Below are 17404 nucleotides of genomic sequence, written 5' to 3'. Positions count from 1 at the left end.
TGTATGGGGTGAGGTAATCTGGTCTGGCAATATATTCAAGGGAAATAGGAAGGGAGTTAAGTTGTTAGCCGGCCCATCAGGTGAGATGTCTAGGCAATCATCACCCATTCTTCTGATTATGGAGGTGATGATGATCCCATTTGTAACTCCCAAACTACCTGTGGGGCTAGTCCTAGGGGTATTGTTCCCAAAAGGTCCCATTAGGCTGACCTCTGATGGGTGTAGTGTGTACATGTCCCATCGCTTTGGGGATTATGGTGGACTGCATGGCAGGGTCCATCTGGGGTCATGTGGAATACCACACACACACCAAAATTCAGAAAAATGCACTTTGGCTAACAGAAGCCTGCCAGCTACCACAGCAACTCCACATGAATTCGGGGTTTGGGAAAGAGCCCTGTGCAGTAGAAGGACCAAATTCACTTGAACCTTAGTTTTCTTCAGACAAATTCAGGTTTCAGACAGAGAAGCCAGGTGGGAAGGGAATAGGCAAGAATTAATTTGAACCAAAAAAAAAATCACTAGTGATGTATTTTCAGTGATGGCATCCTGCCCATAACATAGATGAATTCTGTAGGACAATATAAATGAGTACACACAGAGTGTTATGCCTGGATTGATTAAAACCAGAAGAGAAGGCTTCCAGGACACAGTGTTTTAAATCCAATTGTTAATCCCAAGTAGACTTTTATTGTGTGCCTTCAAGGTGTTTCCAATTTATGGTGAGGTATATAATGAGGTTTTGTTGGCAAGATTTGTTCATAGAGGGTTGAAGATTACATTCCTCTGGGAGAGAAGGAATTGCCCATGTCCACCCAGCAGGTTTCCATGTCCAAGAAAAGATTTGAACCCCAGCTGGAGTCCTAGTCCAACACTCAAACTAGACTCGCTCAATTAACTGAGTTTACTTAGTTGATTTACTAAATTCACGTTGGACTTTTTCACACAGGGACCTATGTGCTTCCATCCCGAAAATGGTTAAAGTGTTGGCATCCTGGAAAAGCTAGCAAATTTGCTAAAGATTATCACACACAGAGCATAACAAGGGGTTAAAAGCACATTACTAAAACAAGAAAGTGGGTCGAAAGTGAATTTGGGTTTCAGACGGAGGAGGACAAATCCTGTTGCTAGCTTGGAAATAACTTTTCAGCGCATGCTCCAAACTGTCATTTCCACAAGCGCATACACAGACATGCTCCAGAGAGGGAAGGGAAACGGAGAGGAAAATCCTCTTTGCCCCAGAAGCTGTTTCAGAGGAAGGAAGGCTAAGGGTTCCCTTTGCAAACTCCTATAAAACCACACACACTAGCGAAAAAGAGGAAGTGGCTGGTCCATATGCCTGCCTGGTTTCAGCATCCCAGATGCCCTCCTTTTCCAGGACATGTCCTCCATTTCTCCCTCCTGTCCAAGAGGAATGCCAAAACATCCTCTCTCCCTCCCTGCCTTCTCCCAACAGTGCTCCCTTTCAAGGCTGCAGGAGGAAGGAGAGCAGCAGTGCAAGCAGTGTGTTGTGTGCATATTCCTTTAAGAACAAGGCTGCCTCCCTCTCCTCTTCACAGCAAGGAATCCTGGGAAATCTGGGAACGGGGAGAATCAGGGACATGGTTTTCACACTGCTGCAGTTACATGAAGAAAGTGAATTCATGGATGAGCTGGAAATGAAAATGCTTATTCCCTGATTCACCTCACTTTCTGTCTGGGTTCTGAGCGGTTTGCGCACAGCGTTGTCTGAAAAGCAATTGCTAAATCACCCCTAATGCCCCGGGGGGCCCTGCGTTGGGACCAGTTTAACCTTCCAGTTTTCCCCATGTGAAAAAGTCCATTGATTCAATGTGCCTAACATATCGGAATTACAATTTATAATTGCTTTATAATTTAGTAATTATTAGTAATTTATAACTATTACTCATATAATTCAGTTTATATTAGTAATATGAGCAAAACCAACACACTCCTAAGGCTTCTCAATAGTGAGGCATGAAAGGAGACCAAGGGGGCGGGCGATACCAAAAGCTCCCTCAGCAGGAGGCGCCACTACCACCATAAGGAGCCCCCTCTCCTCAAATCCTCATGGACTCTTCCAACTCCCCCCACTCTCTCTCAACCGTGGCCCCGCCCTCCCCGCACGCGGCATCAGAAGCCACGTGCTCCCATCCCCGTCCAGCCGACTCCCGACTACATTTCCCAGCTAGCCCCGCGCCTAAGAGCCGTACCATCTTCACACAAAAAGAGCGGGGTGGCTGGTTTCTGAGCTTTCCCTTCCTCCTTCTTGGAAATCTCTTTAAGACCCAAATTGCAGGGGGGAAATAAGGTCTTTAATTGACCCTGCAATGCAATGCACGGGGAGTATTTACCTAAAGAGAGGAAAGCAGGACTCGGAGGGATATATATATCGGACTCCCCTCTCTGGGTAAAAATGGTTCAACCCGACTTTCTCCCACACCAGGCGGCGGCGGCTGAGGCCCGCAAGCAGCAGCGACAGCAACAGCGGCAGCGGGAGAAGGACCCGGAGTTGGAACTCAGGCGGCTCAGAGAGGGGGGGTGAGACCCGGATGAGACCGTTGGGCAGCGCGCGCGCGCTCAGGGGGAGGGGAGGGGAGGGGAGGGAGGGGGCTGTTGGCGCGCGCCTATATATCTCTTTATATAGAATGAGCAGCGCTTTTGGCCCGCGCTGAGGAGGAAAAGGGGGCGGGGCTGGGGATGATTGATGGACGGGGCAGAGGGGAGGGCGGCTGGGCATGAAATGGTGGGCAAGGAAGGAAGGACATTTTGTCTCTGAGGAAGGAAGGGGCATATACATATATATACATATATACATATATATATATATATAAAAACTCCACATTTCTCTGTCTCTTCAAGCAGTGGGGATGATGGGTTTGATATATTAATAATCATAATCATAATTATGTCTTCCTGATGGCCCTTGGGATTGTCTCTTCCAGTTCTAGGATTTGTGTGGTTTCTTTAAAATAATAATAATAATAATAATAATACTTAATTTATAATAATATTAAAATATATATTATACATAGTATTATAAATATAATAATAGTAATACTTTATAATATAATATATTATACACAATAAATTAATAATAATAATAATAATTTATAATAATATTATAAACGTATATTATACATAATATTATATATATAATAATACTTTATAATAAAATTATAAATATACATTAGACTAATATTATAAATATAATAATACTTGATTTATAATATTATAAATATATATTATATAGTATTATAAATATAATAATAATACTTTATAATATAAATATATATTATACATAATATATTAATAATAATAATACTTGATTTATCATAATATTATAAATATATATAGTATTATAGATATAATAATAATACTTCATAATAATATAAATATATATTATACATAGTATTATAAATATATTGATTTATAATAATATTATAAATATACATAACGTTATAAATACAATAATATAATAATTTATTTTTATCCCGCCTCGCCCTCAGGATCGAGGCGGCTTACAATTTTTTTTAAAAGCCACCCAGTGTGCAACACTAATCCCACATAATCCCTCCCTCCACCAAAAACATCAATTAAACAAATTCCAACATGAAAAATCATCAGTGAAAACAAGCTAGTCAAAGATGAGTGAGTTGGGGTTGCAAGGTGTTTGATGCGAGGGTCCATTTGCTAGGCAGAAAGGGACCTGCCCTGGATCTAGGGGCAGCTCTGCCTCCTCTCCCCAAACCCAACCCATCCTCAGTTACAGGACAATAATGTGCATTGTTTGGTGCTGAGTGGCTGTTAAATGGATCTAGCAAGGGTGAGTCGTGATTGGTTAAATCTAAAGGTGTGTCTACACTGTATAAATAACACACTTCGACATCACTTCAATCGCCAAAGAATTCTAAACATGTTTAGAAAATGCAATCCAATATATTAGGTCTAAGGAGGTATCTACACTGTAGAAACAATGCAGTTTGACACCACTTTAAATGCCAAAGAATTTTAAGTGTGATTAGTGGTACTGCACTGGATCGGCTATTAAGTCTGCAGGTGTGTCTTCATTGTAATATAATCTACATAATGCGGTTTGGTACCACTTTAACTGCCAAAGAATTGTAAGTGTGATTGTAGGATCTGTATCTTCTAAACTGAAGCACAAAAGATGTAATACATTAGGTCTAAGGTCTGCACTCTAGAAACAATGCAGTTTGACATCAGTTTAACTGCCAAAGAATTCTAAGTGTGATTAGTGGTTCTGGTTAGTCTTAAGGTAAAGCACAAAGATATAATGTAATATAATAGGTCTAAGGGTGCATCTACACTGCAGAAACAATGCAGTTTGGCACCACTTTAAATGCCAAAGAATCACAAGTAGGATTAGCGATACTAGATCGTCTAAACCAGGGGTAGGCAACGTTTTTGGGCCGGGAGCTGGGTTGCTGTCCCTCAGACAACTGGAGGCCGAAGCCAAAAAATAAATAATTAAATAATTTTTAAAAATAAATAAATAAATAAACCGGGACAAATGTAGGGCAAAATTTTCAAATGGAGGACACATTTTTTAAAAAGTGGAGGACACGCAAAAAATATTGCTGATTTTTAAAAAAATGTTAATATAAATGCATGTTTTGGAGGCTTCTATAGACAATTGCACCCCTTGCCTGCCTCTTGCCCCCCTTGCCTGCCTCCTCCTGATAGGCCAAAGGCCCCATGCCCTCACGCGAGAGGCCAAAGGCTCAGGCGGCAATCGGCGGCAGGACTGGGCTGGGGCCGGTCCCGGTCCCAAGGCCTTGCCGGGTCGCATCTGGCCCACAGGCTGCAGGTTGCCCACCCCTGGTCTAAACTGAAGCACACAAGATGTGAGCTGTTCTGTTAGGGTGCATCTGTATTGTAGAAATACAATTGTCCTTCCACATTTGTGGCTTATGTCTCTAATGAAATCCCTGGAGGAAATTTAAATTTTGACACTGGGAGAGAAATTTAAAGGAGAAATTTAAACAAGGAGTTGAAACCACAAGGTGTATAACTGTGTAAATTCACAATCTGTAATATGCTTCTGAGAGATCAGTTCACCTGTCAGCATATATTCTGTAAGATCCATAACTACTTTGTATGTAAATACAATGATAAAAAGTCTAACGATTAAATATTGTAGTAAAAAATTAATCAATCGTTGACAGAATGGTAAGAGGAAAGTTGAATTTCTGTCAAGAGATCTTGAGCATGCATCCTCAATCATTTTCAGATTTCCTCCATCTCTTCCCTTTTTAGTCTGTAAAATACTTCTCTTAAAGCTCAGACTGCCTTTAGGCATTGGTAAACTTTAACCACATAACTCTCACTTGGATTTAGTTCTTTTTTCTTGTATGCAAAGAGGCAAACAATTAAATTGCAGTATTCTTCAGCAGAGAGCCAGCCTAGCATCGTGGTTTGAGTGTTGGACTACGATTCTGGAGATCAGAGTTTGATTCCCGCTCAAGCATAAAAACCCACAGGCTGACCCTGTAGCAGTCACACTTTCTTGGCCTCAGAGGATGGCAATGGCAACTAAGAAAACCCTTTATAGATTTGCCTTAGGTCGCCATAAGGCTTTTTAAAAATGACTGGGAGGCACACAAAAACAACCATTCTTCAGCACCAGGAAGAAGTGAAATAACATTACTTCCCTCCACTATATGTAGCAACTCCTTTCTTAGCAACTACAGGGATGGTCTTTTGAAGAAAACTGACACAGGTTAATTCTGATTCAGAACTGAGCTTGCAGCCCACTCATACAAAAATCCAGTACTAGTCTCCCAACCCCCAGCTTCCTTAATTTCAACACTCTAATTTAGAAAACGAGGGAGCATTTGTTGTTTAAAAATATCATTTTTTCTCCAGCAGCCCTGAATAAGTTGCATAGACTGCCTCGGCCTTCTCACAAAAGAAAAAGGGTGCTCAACCTGAGGAAAATGGAACAGATGGTGCAGTAAGGGAAATACAGAACAGAATAAGTAAAGAGGTAGTACAGGAATACCTGGTTAATCTAAGTGAATTCATGTCTCCAAGCCCAGATGAACTACATTTAAAGGTATTAAAAGAACTGGCAAATGTAATCTCAGAGCCACTGACAATAATCTTTGAAAATTCTAGAGAACAAGAGAAGTCCCAACAGACTAGAGGAGGGCAAATGTCCCCATATTCAAAAAGCAGAAAAAAAGAGGACCAAAACAATTGCTGCCCAGTTAGCCTGACATCAATACCAGGAAAGATTCTAGAGAAGCTCATTAAACAGAAAGTCTGTGAATGTTTACAAAGGAATGCCATAATTGCAAAAGGTCAACATGGGTTTCTCAAAAATAAGTCATGCCAGACTAATCTTACCTCTCTTTTTTATATAAAATTGCCAGCTGGGTAGATGATGGGAATGATATGGATGTAGCATGTCTTGATTTTAATAAGGCCTTCAATACGGTCCCCCACAATATTCTTGCAAACAAGCTAATAAAATGTGGGCTAGACATTATAACTTTAAGGTAGATTTGTAATTGGTTGACCAGCCACACCCAAAGAGTGCTCAACAGTGGCTTCTTTTCATCCTGGAGAGAAGTGACCAGTGAAGTCCCACACAGTTCTGTCCTGGGCCCAGTGCTATTCAACATCTTTATCAATGACTTGGATGACAGAATTAGGGGCATACTTATCAAATTTGCAGATAACACCAAATTAGGAGGAGTATCTAATACCTCAGAGGACAGGATCAAAATTCAAAATGACCTGAATAGACTAGAAAGGTGGGCCAAAGCTAACAAAATGAAATTCATCATGGAGAAGTGTAAGGTACTGCATTTAGGTAGGGGGGGAAATGAAATGTACAGGCATAGGATGGGGGATACCTAGCTTAACAACAGTACATGTGAAAGGGATCTAGGAGTCCTAGTAGATCACAAGTTGAACTTAAGTCAACAGTGTGATGTAGTGGCTAAAAAAACCCAACGTGATTCTAGGCTGCATCAATAGAAGTATAGTGTCTAGATCAAGAGAAGGAATAGCGCCAGTCTATTCTGCCTTGGTCAGGCCTCACTTGGAATACTGTGTCCAGTTCTGGGCACAATTCAAAAAGGATGTTGACAAGCTGGAGCATGTCCAAAGGAGGGCAACTAAAATGGTGAAGGGTCTGGAAAGCATGCTGTATGAGGAGAGACTTAGGAAGCTGGGGATGTTTAGCTTGGAGAAGAGAAGTAATATGATAGTCCTGTTTAAATATTTGACGCAGTGTCTTATTGAAGATGGAGCAAGCTTGTTTTCTGCTACTCTGGAGAATAGGACCCAGAGCAATGAATGCAAACTACAGGAAAAGAGATTCCACATCAACATTAGAGAGAATGTCCTGACACTAAGAGCTGTTCGACAGTGGAACACATTTCCTTGTGATGGAGTCTCCTTCTTTGGAGGTCTTTAATCAGAGTCTGGATGGCCATCAGGGATGATTTGATTATGAGCTCCTGCATAACGGGGTTGGACTTGATGGTCCCTGAGTTCTCTTCCAACTATGAGTCTGTGATTCTATGGCCAGAAACAGATGGACCAAATAAGAGCGGCTTCCGGCTGCTCTGGGGTGGGGTGTGCAGACAACGCATGCCCCGGAGTGGCTGGAAGCCACTCTGGCTGCCTAAGGTGACCCAAAGCCGTTGGGAAAGGGAATGGCTTTAATGCTGTCCTTGCTGGCAGCCTGTTTGGGACTGCCATGGCAGTCCATTTCAGTGGTCCCGGGCTGCTTGCAGGCTGATCGCGGCTGGAGCTCTAAGCCGCCCATCTGTTTCACTCCTTAAACTGCTGCTACTAGTAAATCCTGTGACCTGACTAAATTGTATTTATTTTTATTTTATATTTATATAAACTTATTTATAAGTTTATATAACCCTTCCACCCAAATTCTTGCTGTGGTTTTCTTTTTTGTTTACTGAGTCTATAGAATGGCAGTATCGTGCTACTGGAGATGTATGCAAAAGTCTTAATTTAATTGATCTCCCACCAGCCTCTGTTTCCAGATTTCTGTTCCCTATGCTGAATTTTCCCTAGCCACGAAATGTATATCTGGTAGACATGCATTGATGTTCCATTTCTGACTGGTGTAGGACAGAATGGGCTTTGTATGAGTGAGGCTTTCCTGGCTAATATGGGATTCAACATAATTCACAAACAGATTGCCAACCCAAAATGTAATACAAAGGAATTGGAATGGAATGGAATAGGGGCTTTTATTAGTTTGTGTGTAAATGCATGTATGTATGCACGTTTGTACAGCCGGCCTGCCATATTCACAGATTATGTATCCATGGATTCCACCACCCCTGGTTTGAAAATATTACACCACCTTCCCAACAGCAAAAAAGCAAACCTTGATTTTGTGATTTTATATGAGAGACACCATTTTACTACCCCATTGTATATAATGGGACTTGAGCATCCACAAATGTTACTATCCACAGGGGGTCCTGAAACCAAACCCCAGCAGATATCAAGGGCCTACTGCATGTGTATATTACAAGAATAAAGCTCCAGAAGATCCTAAGGAACCTAGGTTGTGTTAGAGTGAATGTACGTGGATCCAGAAAGTGTATCTACACATGTGCAGCTCAGTACACTGTGTTTCAGGCAAAGTCATAAAGCTGCACATGGTCTGAGGAGGCAACAGAGGCTCTAGCACTTTCTTAGGTTCATTCTCCTCTCTTGCTGACTCTCTCTTCTTTCTTTTTTGTAACTGACCCATTTGACAAATTCAGTGCAGAGCAGGTTAGCCCAGGTTGTTTGTTGGGGCCTCTGACTGTGTCAAAATTCCTCAGAATGCCATCTGTGCTTTGTCAGAAAAAGTTGTATATGGCCTGAGGGTGTATGTTGGCTGCTGAATTCCCCTGAGCTAAATCTTGATCCCTATGGAAATGTCCCCTAGGCTGAAACCGCACTACTACAATAATCCAGTTTGATACCGCTTTAACTGCCATGGCTCCATGCTATGGAATCCTGAGATTTGTAGTTCGTTGTGGCACCAGCGGTCTTTGACAAAAAAGGCTACATGTCTCACAAAACTACAGTTCCCAGGATTGCATAGTATTGAGCCACTGCAGTTAAAGTTGGGTGAGACTGGATTATTTCTACAGTGCGGATATAGCCCTGGTTCCACCACTTGCCAATTTGGAGGAGCATGTGAGTATTATAGCAAAGAATGTGAAACTATTTTCTGGAGCTGGGTCTGAACTGTTGGCCCCTCGTCCAAATGTCTTTCTGTGGAAACTAGCTGTCAGTCAAATGACTTCCTGTTCTTCCTCATCCCCCAAAACATCCATAGCAGTCTGAGGCTGCATCTGCACTGCAGAAATAATTCAGTTTGACAGCACTTTAACTGCCATAACTCAGTGCTATAGAATCCTGTTATTTATAGATTTGTGAGATACTGAGCTTTCTGTGTCAGAGAGGTCTGGCACCACAATAAACTACAAATTTCAGAATTCCATAGCATTGAGTCATGGCAGTTAAAAAGGTGTCAGACTGGATCATTTATGCAGTGTGGATGTAGCCTGAGATGTTGGACCAGTTCAAAGTGCTCTCTTAGTGTGGCTGTGCTAGTTCAGGAACAGACAACCACTCCTGACTCAGAGAGATTTTCAGCAGCTCTTTTGGTATCCTGCAAATTGGTGATTCGTTTTGTTTTTAATTTCTTATTCAGTTTTAATGGCATAGACTCTGAGGACCAATACATCCTTTGAAAAAATCCCCCATCCAACCTGGGAAATTTGCTCACAAAATCATTTTAGTTCACAGGGGGGGAAATCCTCATCAAATTCCATTGACTCAGACTTGGTTGAGACCATAACAAAGCTTAACAAAGATTTTGTACACACTGTTCTCTTTGTTAATGAGCAAAAAGCCATAAGAAATGAAAAAGGAGCCAAATCTCCTACCCCAATTGCTCCTGCCTTGCACAAAAGTACATCAACCTACACCATTTTCCATACAAAAGTTCAAATTAATTTTTTTAAGTAAATGTTTCCTGGCTGTTGAGAATCTTTAGATATTAGATAAGAACACCTTATTGAGCAACTTGGATTCTAGATCTTTGTAGATAGACAGCCTCTAGAAATTGTTCACAGAAGGTTTTTTTTGGTTGGAAGAGACAAATACGTTAAGTCTGAAATCAATTGTTTCTGAACTATAGTGCTGATGGTCCTACCTTGAGGGGTGGACAAGCAGTGCCATCAGGTGGGAGAATATGATTTCATTTGTATTGGATTAATTGCATTTACAGACACACCACAGTTCACAAAGCCTCTGCTTAAGAAGATCCTTTTTACACAGTCGTGTTACCTAATTGTGATGGGTCCCAAGAGGGCACCCACAAATTGCATTCAATGGAGAGATTAATTTAGCCCAGTAGGAAATAGCAAGAGGGCTTTGGTAATGTAAAGCCCAGAATCTTAGGCCTTTGTACCACCAGTTCCAAATCCCAAAGAACTCCAGAAGCAGGTTCCAAAATAGTTTAGTTTATTTATAAAGGGGAGATCAACACATATGCTATGCATTCTCTCTCTCTCCCTCACACAGGCACACACACACTACGCATGTACACACAACTAACTATGCAAAGGCAGAAAAAGATGGCAAGTTGAAAGGTTGTAAAGAAACACCACTATACCGATCCTAAAATGTAGCTCCAGTTGTGGGGTTTCCGGAACGAAGATGTCTCAGTAGCCGCCTGTGATACTGGGGTGGCCAGCTACTGATGTCTACTGCTGAGATCGAATTGTCCAGCTTCAAATTAGACTGAATTGCTGTTTTTTAGGCATGTGTATTTGTAGCCTAGAATGGATCGTGGGGCAGTGTTTCAGGAATTAAATGGTTTATCCAGGAGTTGATTGATTTTCCTAGGAAGGAAGAATGGAATTAGGTAAAAAAGAACGACTGGACAATCAGTGTGAGTGTGCTCAAACAAACAAACAAAAAAAGAGTTTAATTCCCAAAAGGAAACTCTTGTTTTTCTGTTGTATGCAAGCAATCACCAGATCCAGCCCCCACTATCACACTCCTTGATGAATGGATTATGCCGATTCCAATCTTGGGTGATCCTGTCACAGCTAAGTGTCTTGGCTTCCCCCATGCTGAGCCATCCAGATTTCCTCATATTGTATGGCTGGTTTCCTGTGCTGGGGTGCCCCCTTTTGGCTACCTGCCTATAACATCCCTTTTTATATTAATTTGATATAAACTGATGAAGGGTGACTGGGGACTAGATCCTGGGGTAACAGTTATGCTATGTCCAGCCAGCCCCCTTTTCCTTCTTATCCTTTGTCTAGCTGTGAGTTTTTTTGTTTTTGCAGCAACATCAGCATTGGGAAAATGTTGAAGGAAGGCTAGAGAGACTGACTTTTTGGTGTGGGTTGCAGCAATATGTCTGCAATAAACAATGTAACAAACATTGAGCTGGGAAAGGATGGGATTCTACTGAAAGATATGCATGTATATGCTGCCGTTCATCCACCAGGCTTAAGGTTGTGTGCATGGTTCTCTGTCTCCATCCATTGTCTTTACAACAACCCTGTGGAGTAGTCAAGCTGAGAGCAAAAACAACAGACCCAAAGTCCCCCTCTGAAATTCATTGCTCAGTGGTGACTTAAAGCTGGATCTCTAGGGTTCCAATCCAAAATGCTAATAACCATGAGCACTGCCCTGTCAGTCGAACAAAACCTGCCCAGATGTCTGCACGGATCTTGCTGTGGCAGAGCGGAGTTTAGCAAGAGCACTGTAGTGTTTTTATTTTAAGAAATGGGAGGAAAGTGGGTCCTCCTCCCCCTGTAACTTCTCTAGGTAGCAAAATGTATTGAGCCACCCCTGGTACTGAGGGTGTCTTTCTATGAGTAAATGTCAGTTAACAGTCTGATAAACATACATTTATTCATAAGAAGACACTTTCAGTAGTGGGTTTTTTGTTGTTCCTCTTGTGTGCCTTGAAGTTATTTTTGACTTGCAGCAACCCTAAGGCGAACTTATAGCAGAGTTTTCTTGACAAGATTTATTCAGTGAGAGTTTGCCATTGCCTTCCTCTGAGACTATGTGTGACTTGCCCAAGGTCACCTAGTGAGTTTCCATAGTTGAACAGATCTCTGGGAATCCTAAGCCAACACGTAAGACATTCCTCTACATTGAACTACTTTTAGATTATCCTAAAAATGCAGTCATTTTATTCCTACGTAATGCACATCTTGTTCAGGCAGATTGCAGGTGGGCAGAGTAGAGAAACAAGAGTAGCATAAAATATCCATAATATTTTCAGGATAAAAATATATCTGTAGAAAAGATACTCCTCGTGATATAGCAGTTAGTGTCAGACTAGGACTGGGGAGACTCTGGTGTAAATGCCTGCTTGGCCCCAAGGCTCATTCAGTGGTACTAGGCCAGTCACCAGTTTTCAGCGAAGCCTCCCTCACAAAGTTATTGTGATCATAAAGTGGGGTGAGGAGGGCCATATATGCTGCCTTTAGCTCCTTGGATGAAAGGCATGGGTTTAATAAATAAAAACATTCTGTAAATAGGAATATATGTATGTAGAGTTGTTGTTGTGTGCCTTCAAGTCATTTCTGACTTATGGTGACCCTATCATGGGATTTTCTTGGCAAGATTTGTTCCGTTTGCTATTGCCTTCCCATGAGGCTGATGATAGCATGTAACTTGCCCAAGGTCACACAGTGGGTTTTATGGCCAAGCTGACAGGCAAACCGGTAGGCAAACCCTGGTCTCCAGAGTCATAGTACAAAACTCATGCCACTGCCTGTCTTGTATAGACTAGCTTTCTCCAACCTGATACCTTCCAGATGTGTTAGACTACAATTCCCATAAAAGCACAGCCAGTCCAACACAGCTGGAAGGCTGCAGGTTGTGGAAAACTGTTACAGAGCTCTAGAATAGAGAAAGCACTTTACATTCATTATTTACGGTAGGGAAAGTCAGTATTATTCATATTGTATATAAGAGAGACTGAAGCAATGCAAGCCCTTCTAATTCACACAAGCATGATTAAGCAGGGGATTATTTTTTGTAGTATAAAAGTGTTCTGTAGCTGTATGAGTGGCTAGCTTAAAGCTGTTTAGCCAGTTCGTGGCAAACATGAGAAGTTACTCGCTCTTATAACTCAGCTACTTTGCCACTGTTACACAAAAAATCTGCATTTTATCCTACAGAAAAGTAATCCATTGTTTTCTAAATAAGGAGAGCTTGTATTGGCCCTATTACCTTTGGTTTCACCCAGCAGGCCTTTTATTGCTTATGTTCTTAAACGAATTCCTGTATAGAGCTGTTTTCCTCTGGATGCATTTCATGCAATCAGATTTGGTATATGTGAAGAAAGCCAGCATTGATCAAACATCCCCTGTGGATATTATGCTGAAATTATGTACTGTAAGATGATTCCACTCCGTATCAGAGTGTAATATCTGTTTGCTTTGTCTGTGGTGGACAAGTTTAGCGTCAGTAGCTGGGGTGAATGGAGCTACCTGTCTGTAGAAAAGCAGTTGACATTGCCATGCTTTGATCTGGTTAATGATGTGGGGAGGAGACAGCCATGTTGCATTAGTGTTATACAAAATCAAGGACACATGGCTCCCCCTCTGGCAAGGAAACCATGAGAGCAAACAACAGAATGGAATTTTGAGATATTTTACAGAGCCTGGTTGAGTATGCAGAACTTATATTCATACGTATGAATTATAGCTGTGTAGGATGTTCAACTTAGTTAATACAAATAGTAAAAGAGTTCTCATACCTGGCATCAAACATTGATCAGAATAGGGGCTGCATTCAAGAGATCAGAAGAAATCCAAGGGCCCGAACAGACAGGCCAAAATAAAGCTGCTTCAGGTCACTTTGGAGGTATGCTGTTTAAATGATACATGCATCCTAAGAAGCTGGAAGCTCCTAAGGACTGGAGTGCAGCTTTGGCAGAGCTTCTGGCCTCTTAAAATGCCTGCGTCATTTAAACAGCATACCTCCAAAGTGACCCGAAGCAGCTTTATTTTGGCTTGTCTGTTTGGGCCCCATGAATGAGGAGGGCATCTATGAAAGAACTAGAAAAGATCCTAAAGAACAAAGGTATACAACTGAGCACAAATATTAGAATTGTACAAGCCATTGCAATCTCTGTTACCATGCATGGATGCAAGAGATGGGCATTAAGAAACCGCACAGGAAGAAAATGAATTCATTTTAGATGTGGTGCTGGAGAAAAGTGCTGAGGACACCATGGACAGCCAAACGAACAAACAAATGGGTCCTGGCACAGATCAGGTCTGAAATCTCTCTAGAAGCCAAGACGACTAAACCGATCACATCTCAACTCATTGGAAAAAACAATAATGCTAGGAGAGGTGGAGTGAAGCAGAAAGAGAGGAAGGCCACATACCAGATGGATGGACTCTATGAAGGATGCCACAGGTGTGACTTTGCAGGACCTGAGCAGAACAGCAGAGGACAGGGGTCTTGGAGGTGTCTCATCCACAGGGTCACCATGGGTTGAGATCGACTTGAGGGCAGTTAACAACCAAGGATGTTTAGTATGAGGTTACCAGTGCATTGGCTTAAATTAAATACAGGTTTTAGTCCTAATTAGAAGAAACCTGTTGAATCAAAGGGGCTTAAATAGCTGCTGACTAAAATTCCAAATCAGTTAATGTATATGTGTTTATGTGCCTTCAAGTTGCCTGTCGACTTACAGCATTTCCTTGAATCTCATAGGATTTTCTTAGGCAAGGAATACTTGGAGGAGGTGGTTTTGCAAGTTCCTTCCTCTGAAATATACAGTAGCCTACAACACCCTGGTATTCATTGAGTGTCCCCCTTCCAAGTACTAACCAGAGCTGACTCTGCTTAGCTTCCAAGATCAGAGGGGGTCTGGTGCCTTTAGGGTCTCTTCTGTTGACACTTATAATTACAGTAGAAGTCAAAGATATAGCCGTATTAGTCATCATTGTCTAGACTAAAATTGGAATTACATATTGTTTTGATGCTGTTACATATTTTGTTTGAAGTTCAGAACAATGGAGAGGCACCTACTCTGTATCTGCAGAATAGCCCAGTTAATATTACCTTTTGATATCCTGTCCTTCCCTTTTGCCAAGTCACTCAGGGATGCCGCTGTGCTTTTGAGATTCATCTGAACTCATGACCATATAAATTAGGTATCTGATTCAGCAGCAGCCTTATTCCCTTGCTCAAGATGATATTTCCCTCCATGTATTGGCAAAGAAAGGGGAGAATCATTTGTTTTGGCCCTCTTCGTGCCAAAGGAATGTAAAAGTGCCATACATTTTGAAATCATGGAGAAACTCAATTGCTGTTTTGGAGAGCAGGGAATCGTGCTATCCTTTTTTTTTTTTTTTGGTATCAGATTTATTTTAAAAAATCCTTGATTATTTTTTTTAATCTAAGATCCCTTTCAATTATATAGTTATAGCAGTTTGATTCCACTTGTAATTGCTGTGGCTCCATCCTATGGAGTGCTGGGCTTTGTAGTTTGGTCAAAAGCACCAGAGGGGTCCTCTGGCTAAGGCTTCAAAATGCCCTTCTCTCAACTACAAATCCCAGGATTCTATAGGATGCTGCCATAACAACTGAAGTGGAATCATAGCGCTAAAGTAAACCCTCCATAGCCATGAATTCTGCTATCCATGAATTCAACCATCCATGCCTTGATTTCCCCCCCCCCTCCAAAAAAAAGCAAACCTTGATTTTGCCATTTTATATAAGGGACACCATTTTACTGTTGTTGTTGTATGCCTTCAAGTAATTTCTGACTGATGGCGACCCTAAGGCGGTGAATCTATCATGAGGTTTTCTTGGCAAGTTTCTTCAGAGGGGGTTTGCCATGGCCATCCTCTGAGGCTGAGAGAGTGTGACTTGCACAAGGTCACGTAGTAGGTGTCCATGGCCAAGCCGGGATTTCAATCCTGGTCACCAGAGTCCTAGTCCAACCCTCAAACCACTACACCATACTGTCTCACCCTTTTACTACCCCACTCTGTATAACGGGATTTGGGCAGCCATGGATTTTGGTAACCATGGGGGTCCTGGACCTAAATCCCAGTGGATACCAAGGGCCCACTGTATAATTGTGTAGTGTAAAGGGCCCTAAAATGGCAAGTTAGAAGTAACAATAGAAAAGCATTACTTGATGAACTAAAATAACAGAGAGATGAGAATCGTTTTCAGACCGCTCGCAATTCTCTCTGCAAACTCTTTCCCGAGACCCAATATTTCCGTCGAGATGATATCTATTTCATTCATTGGAACTGACAGTTCTTTTAAGTGTCAGTCGTTCTGTGAAAAAAGATATAGTTGCTGGAACTTTGAAGTTTGCATCAACAGTGGAAATCTTGAAGGAAGAAAAAACCAACATTGTGGAAACCCATGGAAACAAATGCCTCCGCATGGCACTAGGGGGCACTGAGCTACAGGAAATTGAAACTGTAGATTTCACTTCCCTTTTTATAGCAAGTCTTGTCACAGTTTGCATGATGTAACTCAAGTTTAGAAATTTTAATTTTGTGGATTATGGTCTCAGAATTCTCCAGCCAGCATAGCCATGATGGTTGATTTGAGGAGAAGTTGTTCAAAAAAGGAACTTTTCCAAACTCTAGATGTGGCACACACTTGAATTCTGTAACTTGGAGGTTGCCGATATACTCTGGTTTCTCTTTAGATTGTTTCGCCTTAAATTTTGAAGTTGCCATTTCTTTGCTCATTGCTGCTGAAAACTTTTCTCAGCCATCCATTTCTTAGTCTTAGGCAAGCCTCTCTGCCTCAGGCCTGTAATAGCAGGATAATAACATTGGCCTGCCTTTCAAAGCTGTTGTATTACTAAGAAAAAGTATGTGAAGTACTTTGACTGTATGAGTTCATAGAATTTTTCTAAGCAGTATTATATTAGCAAATTGTTGTTGTTGTTGTTATTGTGTGCCTTCAAGTAATTTCTAAATTACAGTGGTTTGCTTGGCAGTATTTGGTCAGAGGTTTGCCATTGCATTTCCCTGAGGCTGAGAGAATGTGACTGGCCCAAGGTCACCCAGTGGGTTTCACAGTCAAGCTGGGAATCGAACCCCAGTCTCCAGAATCATAGTCAAACATTCAAACCACTATGCAAATAGCTCTTCGGTATTATGCAGAATGTATTTGTAGAGACAAGCCTCCCTTACAGTTGGGGCTATCCAGAATCAGATATCCAGGTTTTACTCTCAATGCAACATTGTTCTCAGGTACACCTGAGGTACTACAAGTCCTATCAGGGTCAGCAAAGTCACAGATATGCAATGGGACTTGTAGCTTCTTTGAAACTGAGAGCAAGAAAGAAGTTGGTAGCATGAACTTTTGTAGA

General features: G+C 41.5%; 1 protein-coding gene across 2 annotated transcripts in view; it reads left to right on the top strand.

Annotated features, from left to right (window-relative positions):
- The first annotated feature begins 2454 nt into the window (after positions 1-2454).
- UBA1 (ubiquitin like modifier activating enzyme 1) overlaps positions 2455-17404 on the top strand; it is a 52703-nt gene continuing 37753 nt past the window's right edge. Inside the window, exon 1 of one of the 2 annotated variants that reach the window (XM_089483526.1) lies at positions 2455-2541. Coding sequence is in view for 1 of the 2 variants with exons in the window: in XM_089483507.1 (XP_089339633.1) it covers positions 6047-6079 (33 nt within the window). In the remaining variant the exon portion in view is untranslated. Of the gene's footprint in view, positions 2542-6013; positions 6080-17404 lie in introns of those variants that run through there. The other variant, XM_089483507.1, reaches the window with a different exon arrangement.

The sequence above is a fragment of the Sceloporus occidentalis genome, unplaced genomic scaffold (genome assembly GCF_023333645.1).
Source record: "Sceloporus occidentalis isolate IW3139 unplaced genomic scaffold, rSceOcc1.0.p SCAF_1, whole genome shotgun sequence".
Taxonomy (NCBI): Eukaryota; Metazoa; Chordata; class Lepidosauria; order Squamata; family Phrynosomatidae; genus Sceloporus; species Sceloporus occidentalis.
This window is presented reverse-complemented; position numbering and strand designations above follow the sequence as displayed.